Consider the following 14,001-nt stretch of genomic DNA (forward strand, 5'->3'; position numbering starts at 1 on the left):
TGACTAAGAGTTCTAAATTGTTTATTTCAATTTGTCAAATCTTTTTGAAGTGAATTATAATCATCCTACTTTGTAACTTAAATGTGATTCCATTATAATTGCATTTATAAAAACTAAGTAGGTTTATGAAGTAAGTAAAATATTTTAATTCTAGTGACTAAGAAACCACTTCTAAAAATGTTTTTCCTCCTCATAGGTTTGTTCCTTTATGTGGTTTAACATAGAAATAACAGATTAATCTGTGTTTTGCTTGGTTATGCTTATTAAATATAGCTTCAAATGTATTTCTATATAATTTACTTAAAAGCTATTCTATTTCAAAAATAAGGGAACAGAATTTGGATCTATGACTGCAGAAATTAAGAAACTGTCTTTCAGTGTGCACAGTTCTAAGTTTTGGGTTTGGTGGTGGTAGGGGTTGTTGCTTTGTTTATTTAGGTTTTTTGAGAGGAGGTCTCAACTGTAGCCCAGGCTGACCTGTCTAACACACTTCTAAACTTCCTTTACCACCTCCCAGGTACTGTTTACAGGCATGGGATGCTTCACTTTGGGCAAAATTCTATCAATGCTTCAGCTTCATTTAAAATTTAGGACAGTAATATTTGTATACAAGCAATTAAACTGGAATAACAGGAGCTGACAGTTAAGTGTGTTTCACACGCCACCAGTATGGAGATTTATACTAAACTTTTTTTTTTTTTTACTTTAAATAGCAATTTTTTGCTAGGCAGTAGTAATGCTTGCCTACAATCCAATCACTCAGGAGGTAGAAGCAGGCAGATCTCTGTGAGCTCAAGACCAGCCTGGTCTACAGAGGGAGTTCTAGGGCTGCCAAGGCTGCACAGAGAAACCCTATCTCGAAAATTCAAAAAAACAAAAACAAAAACAAAAACAAAAACAAAAACAAAAAAAAACACTTTTTTTTTTTTCCTTTTTTAAATCAAGGTCAGAAAGTTTCAGAATAAGAGTAAGGGAAAGTCATTCTGACATAATGTTAGATTCAGATGTGTATGAAAATTCAGATTCCCTAACATGTAGAAGCTCATTTTCAGTATCTGAACACTGGACTACAAGGTTTTAGGAGAAGTTAGTCATGGTAGGGCTGGGAAGAGAAAAGGGATACGGGGAAGCAGGAAGTGGTAATGGGCTTGCAAATGGGGGCAACAGTGAAGTATCTATACAACAGGGTGGTGTTTTGGACTAGACTGAGGAGACAGTTGAAGGTGTGTATGTTCCTAAATGCCACTGTGTTGGAACTTTAAAAGGGTTTACTTTAACGTAAAATTCACTCCCCAAGGGGGATAAAACCGTTACAGGATTTTCTGGCAGAGGCAGGCTTCAGTTGGTGAAGTCTCAAATACTCGGTTTGGGAAGAACGGGTCAGAGGGGGTCACTCCTACCTACCTCACACTAAGCCCCATGGAAAATGTTCCACACCTTCCTCAGGTGGACCTCGGTTTCAAAAACAGCCAATTAGCTAGCCATCAGCATCATACTAAACTCATTTCAGTGAACACTAGAAAATAGCAAGAAATTAATCAGAATCGTCTAGACATCCCGAGCAAGCAATAGAGACCACATTTTAGGGAGAAAGAAGCCATTTTTTAAAGGTTTTTGTCTCGGGCCGAAGAACTCGTATTCAGTAAGTCTGAAACACTACATCTAAATTTATGTGTTTAACTACGACAGATGTGTTTGCCAACAGGGCAGAATCTCACAGGAAAAAAAAAGGGCGAAAACCCCCTCTAGGCCTTTCTGTGACAACGAAGTTGTTCACCAAAATCACCACCATACCCATCCGCGGGAAAGCTCCCTCTACACGCCGCCGGAGAAAGCGTAGCCTCCGTGGGCACTCCCGCCACGCCGCGCGAGAGGCCTCCTGGGAATTGTAGTTTAAGCCACGAAAGACGGCTTAGTTAGGCCAGTAAAGAGCGAGTCCGAAAAACTACAACTCCCGGAGTGCTCCGGGGCGACGAGCGGCCGCAGCAGTGACGACTGTGGCGGAGAAGGCCCGGAGGGGCTCTGCGTTCTGGAGTGGCGCTGCTTGGAGTGAGGGCTGCTGGTGTCGCGTTTGAGGAGAACTGCGAGTGTGTTCGGCATATCCCAGTCGGGATCCCAGCCACGATGAGTGCTGCCCGGGAGTCTCACCCGCACGGGGTGAAGCGTTCAGCCTCCCCCGACGACGATGTAAATAACAATGGATGAGGGTTGAGGCCTACTAGAGACTGGGGGTAGGCCGGGAAGGGTGGAGGGTGTAGGAAGCGCCCGAAGAGGCTGGAGGGGAGCGGGGCGCAAACGAGGGAATGTCTCCTTTTTCTTACTAGAATCTGAGGGTTTGAAGAGGCCCGGAGCTGAGATCCAGAGACCAGCGTAGGAAGGGGAGATTGAGGAAGGAAACCCTGAGAAGGCTCGGAAAGGAAAAGAGCTTAATCCAGATGTCCCTGCGGTTTTTGTTTTTTTTGGTTTTTTTTTTTGGGGGGGAGCGGTAAAGCTCCTTTCTTGGGCATTTCAGGATAGATATGTCATATCCCTGTTTTAGGTTTAAAACGCTCCCCTGACAATGGCGAAATGTTCCATCACATTTGGACAAATTTTCCGGCCTGAGTAATTTTTTGCAGTATGCTGGTGATTGCTACCCTTATCTGCACCAGTCGTAATACACAGAGACCAATATTAAGCCAAAGATTGTGGTGGGCAATTTACTAATGGAATAATGGCGAGGTCAGAGGCAGTGAGACCCAGAAGCCCATTTTGATGTCAAATACCTTTCTGCCTTTCCTCTCATGCCTTCAGCTTGTCAGTTTAAATAATCAACTAACTGCCCCTTATAACCTGTTAAATACTGACTGCAGTGACAGATACTGGGAATTGAAAGATTAATAAATATGATGCTTATGTTATATTTCTCATAGCTGTAACATAGTGTCGTGGAAACTTCAGGTAACTTGTACACTTAAAACTAGGTCCTTCTGTAATGACATGCTTTGGGAACATTGATGAGGAAATGAGTGGGAAGGAGACATGAGGAAGTCATCTTTATGATAGATTAAACCTGGTCTCACTTAACTTATTAATACACTGTCAGCTTCAGATTTATAATTTTTAGTGCAGTTTGGTGTCTTTCATGTGTCCTTGGTGAGCCATAAAAGGTTCCCTGAACGATTTTGTAGTTAATGAGAGAATACTCAATAGCCACCCTTCTTTAACTGGAAGATGAGGTGAGGACCAGAATAGTAAGAGCATTTAAATAAATTTTAACTCTGTAAGGAAGATTAGTAATCAATAAAAAATGGGGAAATGATTGGTTTTACTAAATCTACTGAGATTTATTCATGCCCCCTGTCCTCCCTGCTACTGGAGTTTAGGTCTTACAATCTTAATACAATCCTTCTGAATTTGTTAGGAATTTGTCTAGGTTTTTTAGCAACCTAGACTTTAAAATAGATCTAAAAGAGCTGTTTCATTATTTTCCTCCTGATACTATCTGGATTGCTGAGATGTCACATGCCTGCTTTGAGAGACTCAGAAATAAAACAACTTTTAGCTGGATTGAAAAGTCTAGTTGACATTAGAAATTTAACAGAAGGCCTTTGATGATATCAATTTAAAGTAGATGAGCTTTGATACATTTTCAATCCTGTAAGCAGTGTCATAAAAGGTGATTAGAGTTGCATTTCAAGGTTGGGACCTGGCACTTTCCCTATACTATCATAAAAATGATTGTGTTGTTAACCTTAACAGTGGTTTTCTTAAGTTAGTCCCTTTGTATCTGCTTATTATTTTCACTGCTAATTGGATGTTATCTTCCTTGGGTTTTGTTTGTTGTTTTTAATCTCATCTGTATTTTCAAAATATATCTGGAAATTGTAGAAAATCAACTAACAGTGATGTGTTAGTATCCACTGTATGTAAAAGATTTAAGTTTTTTGGTTCAATGACTTCACATATAATTGAGGGCAACAAAACACTTTGAAAAGCTACTGGAAGTAGTTATCACAGAATACAGTGCTAGAAAAAGATGACATAGAAGTAATCTCAAGTATATAGTTCGTGGGATATGTATATGAGGAGCAAAGTTGATTGCAGCCTGTATAAGGAATAATGAAGAGATTATTGGGGTCTCGTTTGGTTTGGTTGAAGTGAAGAATGAAGGCTGTTTCATTGGAGTGAGAGATAAAGAATCACAAATAGTTGTCAGTGTGTTTCAGAGTGTAGCAATTTTGAAATATGGTTGCTATTCTTGGAAAGGAAGATCCCCACCACCACAAAAAAAAAAACCTACTCTAAAAACAAGATTAGAGATTGTAGAAGATAGGGTAACTTAGGTAAAACTATTGTTAGGATGTTGGCTGCTATGTTCTTATGGATATGTGTGTGCTGGTCGTTGAAACCTGGGTCTTATGTATAAGCTACAACCCCAGCCTGAGGGTATTCTTGTAATAGAAAGGGAAATTGGAAAAGTTGGGTTCTAGACAGTTGTGTTTTTCACTTTTTACAGTTTTGCAACTGTGACACATAGAACACTAGCTAATTTGGTCTCGTGCAGTATGCCGTGAAACAGGCAGAAGGGTGGCCAGAGCATGGGATTAGTTTACTTGGTTTCTGTGCCTTGGTGTCCTTATTATCTGTCCATTGGTTTGCTTGTTGAACTGCTCTAAGAAGCTCTAGAGGGAATGAATGGAAGTGGAAGGTTATTTGTAAGATAAAGAACATTGCAGGTTGAGTACCCCACAGGCTGAGGACCAAGAGTGTTTTGGGTTTGAGAATTTGTTGGACTTGGGAATATTTGCATATTCATAAGCTTTCTTAAAGATGAAGTCTCAGTATAGATAGGTGATTCACGTATTTCATGCATGCTTAAACAGACGTGACTGAAGGTAACTGCTCAGTAGTTTGAATGCACCTGTCGCTGACTATGAGTTACCTTGGCAAGTCAGATGAATAATTTGTTCCATGTTGGCGTTCAGAAGAACTTTGAAGTCAGAGCTTTTCAGGTTTTCAGATTAGATTCTTAACATGTATGCAACTCTTAGTGTATTCTTGACACTGTTGGTAGTGGTGGTTTGGTTTTTGGTGCTGGGAATCAAACCCAGGACCTCATATGTTCTGAGCAAGTGCTCTGCCACTGAGCTGTGTCCCCAGCTCTTGGGATTTTGACTCAAAACTGAGGCTAGTACTAAATTTTCTGTGTAGCACCAAGATAATTAGGATTAGGGCACTGCTGCCTTCATCTCTCAGGATTATAGGCACGCACCATCACCCCAGGCATAAAATGTACCTCTGAAAAGTCTTGGTAAAAAGGAACTAAAGCTAAGCTAAATGTCAGTATTGGCTCAAGTGGTTCCGTGAGAATAAGAATTGAGGTAGTATTGGTACTTTGTTGTCATATTGAGCTAGAAATAGTTAAGACTAATTGACCTATAAAAAGATCTGTGCAGTCATATGGAAAGAAATAGAGATTTATAACTTAGGCAGCCAAGATTATGAGAACATATAATCTCCACCAAATATAATTTAGAACAAGTGGGTCTGGTATGGTACAAATGCTTTAACTCTCATATGCCAAGGAAGAAAAGTTCTCATTGTTTTTAAAAAGTCTTTATATTTTTATTTTAAATAAAATTTTATTTAAAATTTAAAAAAATTCTTTATATGTGTATAATTTTCAGAGAAATAAAAGGGGAATATCAATGACTACTAGGAATTTTAATATAAATTTAACAATAACAAATCCAAAGTTTACTCTGTAGGTTTCTGATTTTTGACAATCTACAAACCCAGAATACAGCTGATTGCTCATTGGCATCATGTGTGGACTAGAACATAATGGTTAAAGATTACTTATTCATTTCTAATAGGTTTTAGTTTTACCATTACCTCACTTGCATTTTCATAGTCAAAACATAATACTTAGATACTTTGAAAACTGAGTACTTACCATTTTGTGTTGGAAGTTTTTCATCTTTGCTCCATAATTGTAAAACATTTTCATTCTTATTATAAAATTAGTTAGAATGATCAATCCAATGAATGTCTTCATTTCTATATCATCTTTTTCTTTTAGTCACCTTTGTATGTACACCTGCCTTCAGCCTTTGCCCATTACAAATCAAGTAAATGTTGCACACATATAATAAAAGATGAAGTAAAAGTCAAGCATCCTTTTAGAAAAATGAGATGGCCCCAGCTCTTCTTGCAAAATGGAGCCCTTCCTATTGAATGGCTTTCTGGATGAGGGTACCATATTCTTTTATTCTTGTTTTTGTCTCACATTGACTCATTGGTTGGAAAAGAACTCATTTAGTACTTCATAATACAAAGAATCAGTCTGAGTTATTCACATGTAACTTCTTTATTTTTAGCATATAATTCTGTACTACATGCTATTTTGCAATCTTTTCTTATTGTTTGTTAATTTTTGTGTGGAAGTGCCTTTTGCCTGCATATGTGTCTGCACCACACATGTTTCTGGTGCCCATTCAGACCAGAAGAGGGTGCAGATTTACTGGAACTGGAGTTAACAGACGGTTGTGAACTGCCATGTGAGTGCTGGGAATCAAACCCAGGTTCCCTAGAAGAGTACCCATTGCTTTTAACCGCTGAGCAGACTCAGGCTATCTTCTTCTTTTAAATCTTGATTCTGAAATGCCTTCTGTCAGTTTTCTTTTTGGGTGGAAAATTAATTCTGTCCCACAGAGCCATGATGACTTGATCTTTTGACACAATATAGTGCAGTACGTAAGTTTTTCACCATTTCCTTTTCAGTCATATTCAGTATGGCTGGAGGTGATTGGTAGAATATAATGAAGTTTTACATTTGTTTCAAAACATAGAGAAAAATACAGTTACTAGGATTCTGTAGTACTTAAATTGACAAAACAGTCCAGTGGACCCATTGTTACTTGAAAGAGACAATGATTTTTTTTAAAGATACAATGATTTTTAGTCTTTTTGACTGCTTTTTATTTTCTCAAGACAGGGTTTCTCTGTGTGGCCCTGGCTATTCTGGAACTCACTCTGTAGAACAGGCTGGCCTCGAATCCAGATATCTGCCTACCTTTTTAAAAGTAAATTTTCTTCTTGTTCTTTGGAGGGTCTCTAAGAAAGAATAAAAACTATAATATTTTGGTTCTAATAAATAATTACAATTTCTCCCCCCCCCAAAAAAAAAACCTGAAAGATTATGATGCCATACTGTCTCATAGAATATCAGCAAAGGACATTTTTTATTACATTTTATTTGTGTGTGTATGTGTGTACATACACACTCAGCATCATTGCATGCCACACATGTGAAGTCAGAGGACAGCTTGTGAGAGTCAATTCCCTCCTTCCACCTTGTGAGTCCCAGGGACCAAGCCTAGGTTGTCAGGCTTGGCTGCAACTATTGAGCCATCTCACTGGCCCAAACCCAGAATTTTTAAATCTCTGGTTAACAGTGCTGGCAGCCTTTTGGTACTAGGTGCTCTAGTCCCCTTCAAGGCTTGATCTAGGGCAGTGAGTGTCACAGATTTGTATCCTGGATCACAGGACCCAAAGATTTTGAAATAGAAGTGTGTACACCGTTTTATATGAGCACTCCATGTCATTCTGGCATTTGCAGGCTTTAGAGACGGAGCTGTGGCTGTAACCAGAGTAAAGTGTTCTGTGAGGTGAGAGAAGGGAGCCTGGCTGAACTCAGATGTGCCATGTTGGTTAACTTCCTAAGAACCACGGGTCCCAGTTAGTTCAAACTGACAGAAGAAAAGTTGGAGTTACAGATGGATTTTAAATATTTTAATATTTGTAAATGCAAGAACAAAAAACAAGGTAAATAATCTCTTGCAGCTTGGATCTAGCAATTGGGAAGCAGCAGACTTAGGCAATGAAGAAAGAAAACAAAAGTTCTTGAGACTTATGGGTGCAGGGAAGGTAAGCATTATATGTTTATGTTTTTATCTTTTTAAAAACAATGCTGTGTTTGTGCTGGTTAAATGAGGAGGATGGGGCACCTTGAGTTATGTTTTCTTCTGCTTGGTTTATTTTTGGCTTTGGGAAATACACCTAGCCTAACCAGACACTTTGAGTTTATACTATTTCTGAACCATTTCTGGGCTTTTCTACACCTTTGGCTGTGTGGTTAAAGACTGTATGGAGAAAATTGGATTTGTGTAGACTCAACTAATTGCTTGCTACCTAATGGTTTTTATAGAAGGCATTTCTAAGCATATTATTTTATAGAAACTTCTGCCCAAAGTCAGAATTCTGTATTTCATGGCCCTTAAAGTAGCAGCCAAGGGAATATCCCTTATCAGAGGCCTAATTTTAGAAATGTTGCATGTATTTTGTAGTATGTCCCAGTTTAATTAAAGGTGTAGTTACAGGTTCTAAGAAAACGCTCTTTGAAAACCTTTCTTTTCCTAGCAGTCTTGTTATATAAACTACATTTGAAAGCATTAAGAGAGCATTTTCTTTTCAGCACTCAGGATGAAACCCACCTTTTGTTTTTGTTGTATGTGGAAGCCCTAGTGCATTTCACCAGCAGTTACCAATTACCTATGACATGCTAGCACTACCCTGGGTTCTGGGTGTCACCAGTGGTCAAGTCATGTGTGGAGTGCTGTTGTGTACTTGAAGAAACTAAAACTAATACAGACTCATCACTGTGAGAGAGCGTATAGTGATGGCCAGTTCTCTCTGGCTTTGCTGCTCAATAAAGCTTCCCAGAAATAGATGTGGGTAAATCTGCAAGCTGAGTTCCCCAGATCCCAGCAGAAGGTTCCAATTGGAGAGGGATTGAGGAAGTCAGGCCCTCACAGAGCCTTCAGGGAGCATTTGTGTAGTGAATATATAATCCTTGCTTCCTAATGATTTTCAGTTTTTCAGAATACACATTTTCTCTTGGCCTTTACAAATAAAATTTGTTGAAAGGTATATAAAGTAATAATTTAGTGTACATGTTCAACTACTAGAATAAAAACTCTGAAAGTACTAAAAACATCCTAACAAAATCTGTAAAATTTGGTGACCAGTAAATGGACTCTCTACCATCATGTAAATCTTTGCCTAAAGGGTTGGAGGTGGAGCTCAGACATAGGATGTGTCCTTAGGTAGGAGGCACAGGTATCTGCACATGTGCTTTTTAACAGTGCTTTGGAATCACATTTAATCTTTCCCTCTTTTCATGAATCCTTTCTTTACTTTTGGAAATGAAATAGGAACTTCAAAGAGTGGACTGGACTAACAAAATGAAACTAGCTGTATAGTTACTTTGAATCAAATTATTTTTGTTTTGTATTAAATTGTTGTTAAGGTCTGTTTTTGACAAGTTGAAGTTGAGGGTTTATTGTAACTTGAAGAACTAGCTAGTTAATAAAGAGTAATAATGGTCATGTTCATTTTCTATTACTTGGTACATTATAAGTATTATTTTGCTTTAGTCTACATAAATAATTTCTTTGCTTTCTTTCTAAGATACTCTTGAGGCATCACAAAGAGATGATAGAAAGGTTTTTAAAAAAATCAGGAGGCCTACACATGATGATGGCACACACTTTTTATTCCCAGTACTCAGGAAGCAGACAGATGTTCTGAGTTGTAGGCCAGCCTGGTGTACAGAGCAAGTTCCAGGACAGTCCAGATTCAGCAGCCATTATCTATCTCATTTAAAATTCTAGTCTGGGCTGGGCATGGTGGTGCTTGCCTTTAATCCTAGCACTTGGAAGGCAAAAGCAGTCAGATCCCTTAAGAGTTCAAGGCCACCCTGGTTTACAAAGTGAGACTTTGTCTCAAAAAAAAAAAAAAAAAATCCAGCCTGCTCTAGCCTTTGAGTTTTCTGTCCCCTTAGCCTCTGTTTTGTTTTGATGGTACTATACTACCTTCTTGCATCATATGATTTTCATATGGATTGTGTTTATGTACCACTTTCTAATTCTTCCCCTTGCTAGGATGTAATTCCTTAAAGACAGGAATCTTGATTGATGCCTTGGTCTTCAGAATATTCCAGAAGCCTCAGGTAGTTTCCACCACATAGTAGATATCCAGTAATTACATTGAATGAGCAATTTCAAATTTTAATACATTCTTCACCTTCTTACAGAAAGAACACACTGGTCGTCTTGTTATAGGAGATCACAAATCAACATCTCACTTCCGAACAGGTAAGAAAGTAAAACATTAAAATAGAAAAACTAAATCTGTATTTTACGCTTTTCTGTGCATAGTTCTGTTAATTAAAAACATTTCAAGGGAGATTGGAAATATATCCTATTGGTATAAAGAGTTGCCTAGCATGTACAAGGCCTTGGCTTCCCAGCACCAGAAAAGAAAAAAGGGGGGGATTTTTTTCTTTTTTTTTCTTTTTTTTTTTTTTAATAAAAACCGCAAATGAATTTTAGTTGAATTCAGTCTGCTGGAAAGTAAACATTAGTCTTGGTTGCTGTTAATTAACAGCATAATCTAAATTAAATGAATTAACTAAATCATTTAACTTTATACCAATCTATTTTATGTAGTATTTTTCAGGAATCAGTTGATCTCTCATTTTTCTGACATTAGCTATTTCAGAATGATTTGCATTGTTCCATAAGGGCGGAACATCAGCTTTGCAAAATGGAAATGCATTTTAGCATTTAACACTTCCTCTTTTAAAATTGAGAAGTGTAGCAAAATGAAATGATATATATGCATGAAAATGCCATAACAAAATTCAACACATGGTATGCTTGCTGAATAACAAATGCTAAAACCCAAACACAAATATTTGTGATTGGAACCTAAAATTGCTTTATACACCAAGCACCGCACCCAGAGTCTTGAGTGGACACTGTTGGGGACCATCAGTTTTAAGTGGGGTTCACTAGGCTGTTAGTGTTCTGTTTCAAAGTATGAAGTAAGTGCAAACACAAAAATGTTGCATCATTAAATAACTTGGGCTTTTTTAGTTTGTTTCTATTAGCTGTTAAGCAAAGACAGGCATAAAGAACCATTACCAATTACCAGGCCACTTTGATTCTATAAGTAGAATGCTCACAATTTTATTCTCTCTTTAAAAACAGGTGCTCTTGTTTACCAGAGGTTTTTAGGTGATTTGGAGAGAACCTTCAGAGTGGCCATTAGACACTTAATTCAGAACATTGGCTCCTAAAAGTCACTGTAAATATGTCTGTTGGCTACTGTGTTTATTAGGTGGCCATTGTGCTATAGAAACTGTCAACAGAACGCAGAAGTTAGTCATAGTTAGAGAACTCAGGCCTGACTAGAATAGCATCTGTGTTGTGAGTCTTTCGTGTAATCAAATATTTTTGTTGATTTGACTGAAACATAACCAAAGTACAATGGACATGCAGGGGAAGAAGACAAGAAAATTAATGAAGAGCTGGAGTCTCAGTACCAGCAGAGCATGGACAGTAAACTATCAGGCCGATATCGGCGACACTGTGGACTCGGCTTCAGTGAGGTAGGAGCTTTGTTTTCATTGACTGGGACAGAATCAGTTTCACTTTGATATTTGGGGTGCTGGAGCAGCCAAGAATGCTAATAGAGAAAAGAAAAAACCAAGAATAGACTAATAGACAAGAAAGCGCTTGTTGGGGCTGGAGAAGATGGCTCAGAGGTTAAAAGCGCTGACTGCTCCTCTCCTCCGGAGGTCCTGAGTTCAATTCCCAGCAACCACATGGTGGCTCACAACCATCTGTAATGAGATCTGGTGCCCTCTTATGTGTGCATAATAAATAAATAAAATCTTTTTTAAAAAGAAAAGAAAGAAAGAAAGCGCTTGTCAAATACTTAAAATATTCTTACAGCACATCTGTGTCACTACATAATCAGAATGATGTTCTTAAGGATTTAAAATGAGTTTTCTAATGTTGGCTTAGTGTAAATTCTGTTTAACCTCTAGGCACACCTTTAATGGGTATGAACAAATGTTTATAATTTCATATAAGTTTAAAATCCTGGCTTAGGTTTCTTTGCTGTTTCCTGGGTGGTCTCTATGATGACTGGTGCAGTGTTAATTTGCTAATAGATGCTGTTTCAGGAAGAGAAAATACAGTGCTTCTCAAGCTAGGGGAGGGAGACAGGGGAGTGCCCCTGAGAAGCTTTCCTTAAAGCCTGATGTGGTTGTCCTTAGTCTCTCCTCAGCATCCAGGAATTTTAATTTGTTTGTAAAATATTGACCTGATGCTATCAAGTGGACTGGTTTTTTTTGTGTTGCTTTGTTTGTTTGAGACAGGATTTCAATATGTAGCCCATGCTGGAACTTGACCTCATAGACCACCTGCCTCCAGCTCCCAAGTGCTGGGATTAAAGGCGTGCACTACTGTGCCCAGCTAAGTGGGCTGTTTTTAAGACAGACAGAAATAGGATTGATCCCACTTTCTACGTTGGCCAGAGGTGCTTGGTTTTCTTTAACAGGCCTTCGCTTGGTGTCTTAGGTAGAAGATCATGATGGGGAAGCTGATGTGGCTGGAGATGATGATGACGATGACTCGCCTGATGCTGAGAGTCCAGATGACTCGGACAGTGACTCTGAGTCTGAGAAGGAGGAGTCTGCAGAAGAACTCCATGCTGCTGAGCATCCTGATGACACAGAAGACCCGAAGAGCAAAAAAGATGCAAAGAGCAATTATAAGATGATGTTTGTCAAGTCTAGCGGCTCATAACTATTAAACACTTAGTCTTTGTATTAAAAGTAAGCCTTATTGTTATAATGCACAGTGGAGGACTGCTTATAGAGCACAGACCTTTGTATTATAATTTTTAAAAAGGCCCTTTTAAATAACTACAAAGAGTATTTGCTTTCAAATGCCATGGGTTACACTTTTCCAGGCATGACTATAACCATTTTTGTAAAGAGTCAGAGTTGTATAAAATGAGAAATAAATACTGTACTCAGCTTCCTTTCATATTAGCATCGTTAGCCCTCTTACCACCTTTCCACCCCTGCAGATGCATTATGGGGGCACTTACTTTATTTGTGGTAGCTCTTTCATCTTTGTGTTTTAGGTTTGTTCCTATTTTTCTCTTATATAATTCATTTGATACTGTGACGTGTTCATGAGAAATGTTCCCTTGATTCCACTTTGTTAAAGTAGACCTGTCCCTGTCCATCATGGATATTCCTGCCGCCGGCCATGCTGCCACACTGCAGACCATTGTTGACAGTCCATGCTTGTTAAGTCTCTGCTCTCAGACCAGAGCAGCACAGGAGCCAGCACAGGACAGTGGTGGGCGGAGGTGCAGCCGTCACATCGTTCAGAAGGTTGTGAACCAAAATATCTTATATAATTTAATTTCACTGTGTGGTAAAGTTTTGATAAAATTTGGCCAGTTTTTACAGAAGAAATTATTTCTCTGCTCATTTAGTCCTGTGTATTTAGAAATATGTAAAACTGGATTTTTTTTTTTAAGGTACTATGTGACCAAAGTTCATTTTTTTCTTCTAAGGTCTAAATAAAGAGAAAGCAGTTTCCCATATTTGGTTGTGATGCCTTTATCCTCATTGTCTGTAAATGGGGAACAGGCTTACTGAGTAAGAAACTTGAAACACGTTCATCTTACACTCTTCTCTAGACTGATGGCTGAACAGAAGCATTACCAGCTAATTGTGCTGCTGCTTGATAAGACAGGATTCATCTGGCTGCTTTCTACTCGATTTGTATAGCGGATTAACACAAGTGCATTATGGGTTAGTAGATGGAGCTTTGAATAACTGTCAAAATTTTAACAGGCTTACAGATGAGAATCCAACCTGTATGAGAACTGATCTCTTACATGTGTGGACTACACTTTGTGCCTGATGGGCTAGACTTTGTAAAACTGCCCTTTTGAAAATTCAAATATGGGAGATGGAGCACAGAGCAGGTGATTTCCGATTTATAGACTATATTTTGTATTTTCACACAAATGGTCTTTTTGTTTTGTTTTTAATTCCTTACACTATACAAGTAGACACTGCCCATATGTTAAAATTACCCTCTGGATGATAGACAATGTGTATAAAACACTTGAAAAAAGTTGGGT

At 38.4% G+C, this 14,001-nt stretch overlaps 1 protein-coding gene across 1 annotated transcript; it reads left to right on the plus strand.

Annotated features, from left to right (window-relative positions):
- The first annotated feature begins 1,971 nt into the window (after positions 1-1,971).
- C1H11orf58 (chromosome 1 C11orf58 homolog) lies at positions 1,972-13,455 on the plus strand. Its single transcript, XM_036202706.1, has 5 exons — positions 1,972-2,187; positions 7,828-7,911; positions 10,079-10,139; positions 11,328-11,437; positions 12,414-13,455. The coding sequence occupies exons 1-5, from the start codon at positions 2,125-2,127 to the stop codon at positions 12,639-12,641; spliced, it is 546 nt and encodes a 181-aa protein (XP_036058599.1). The 5' UTR covers positions 1,972-2,124; the 3' UTR covers positions 12,642-13,455.
- The last annotated feature ends 546 nt before the right edge of the window (positions 13,456-14,001 follow it).

The sequence above is a fragment of the Onychomys torridus genome, chromosome 1 (genome assembly GCF_903995425.1).
Source record: "Onychomys torridus chromosome 1, mOncTor1.1, whole genome shotgun sequence".
In the NCBI taxonomy this organism is placed as follows: domain Eukaryota; kingdom Metazoa; phylum Chordata; class Mammalia; order Rodentia; family Cricetidae; genus Onychomys; species Onychomys torridus.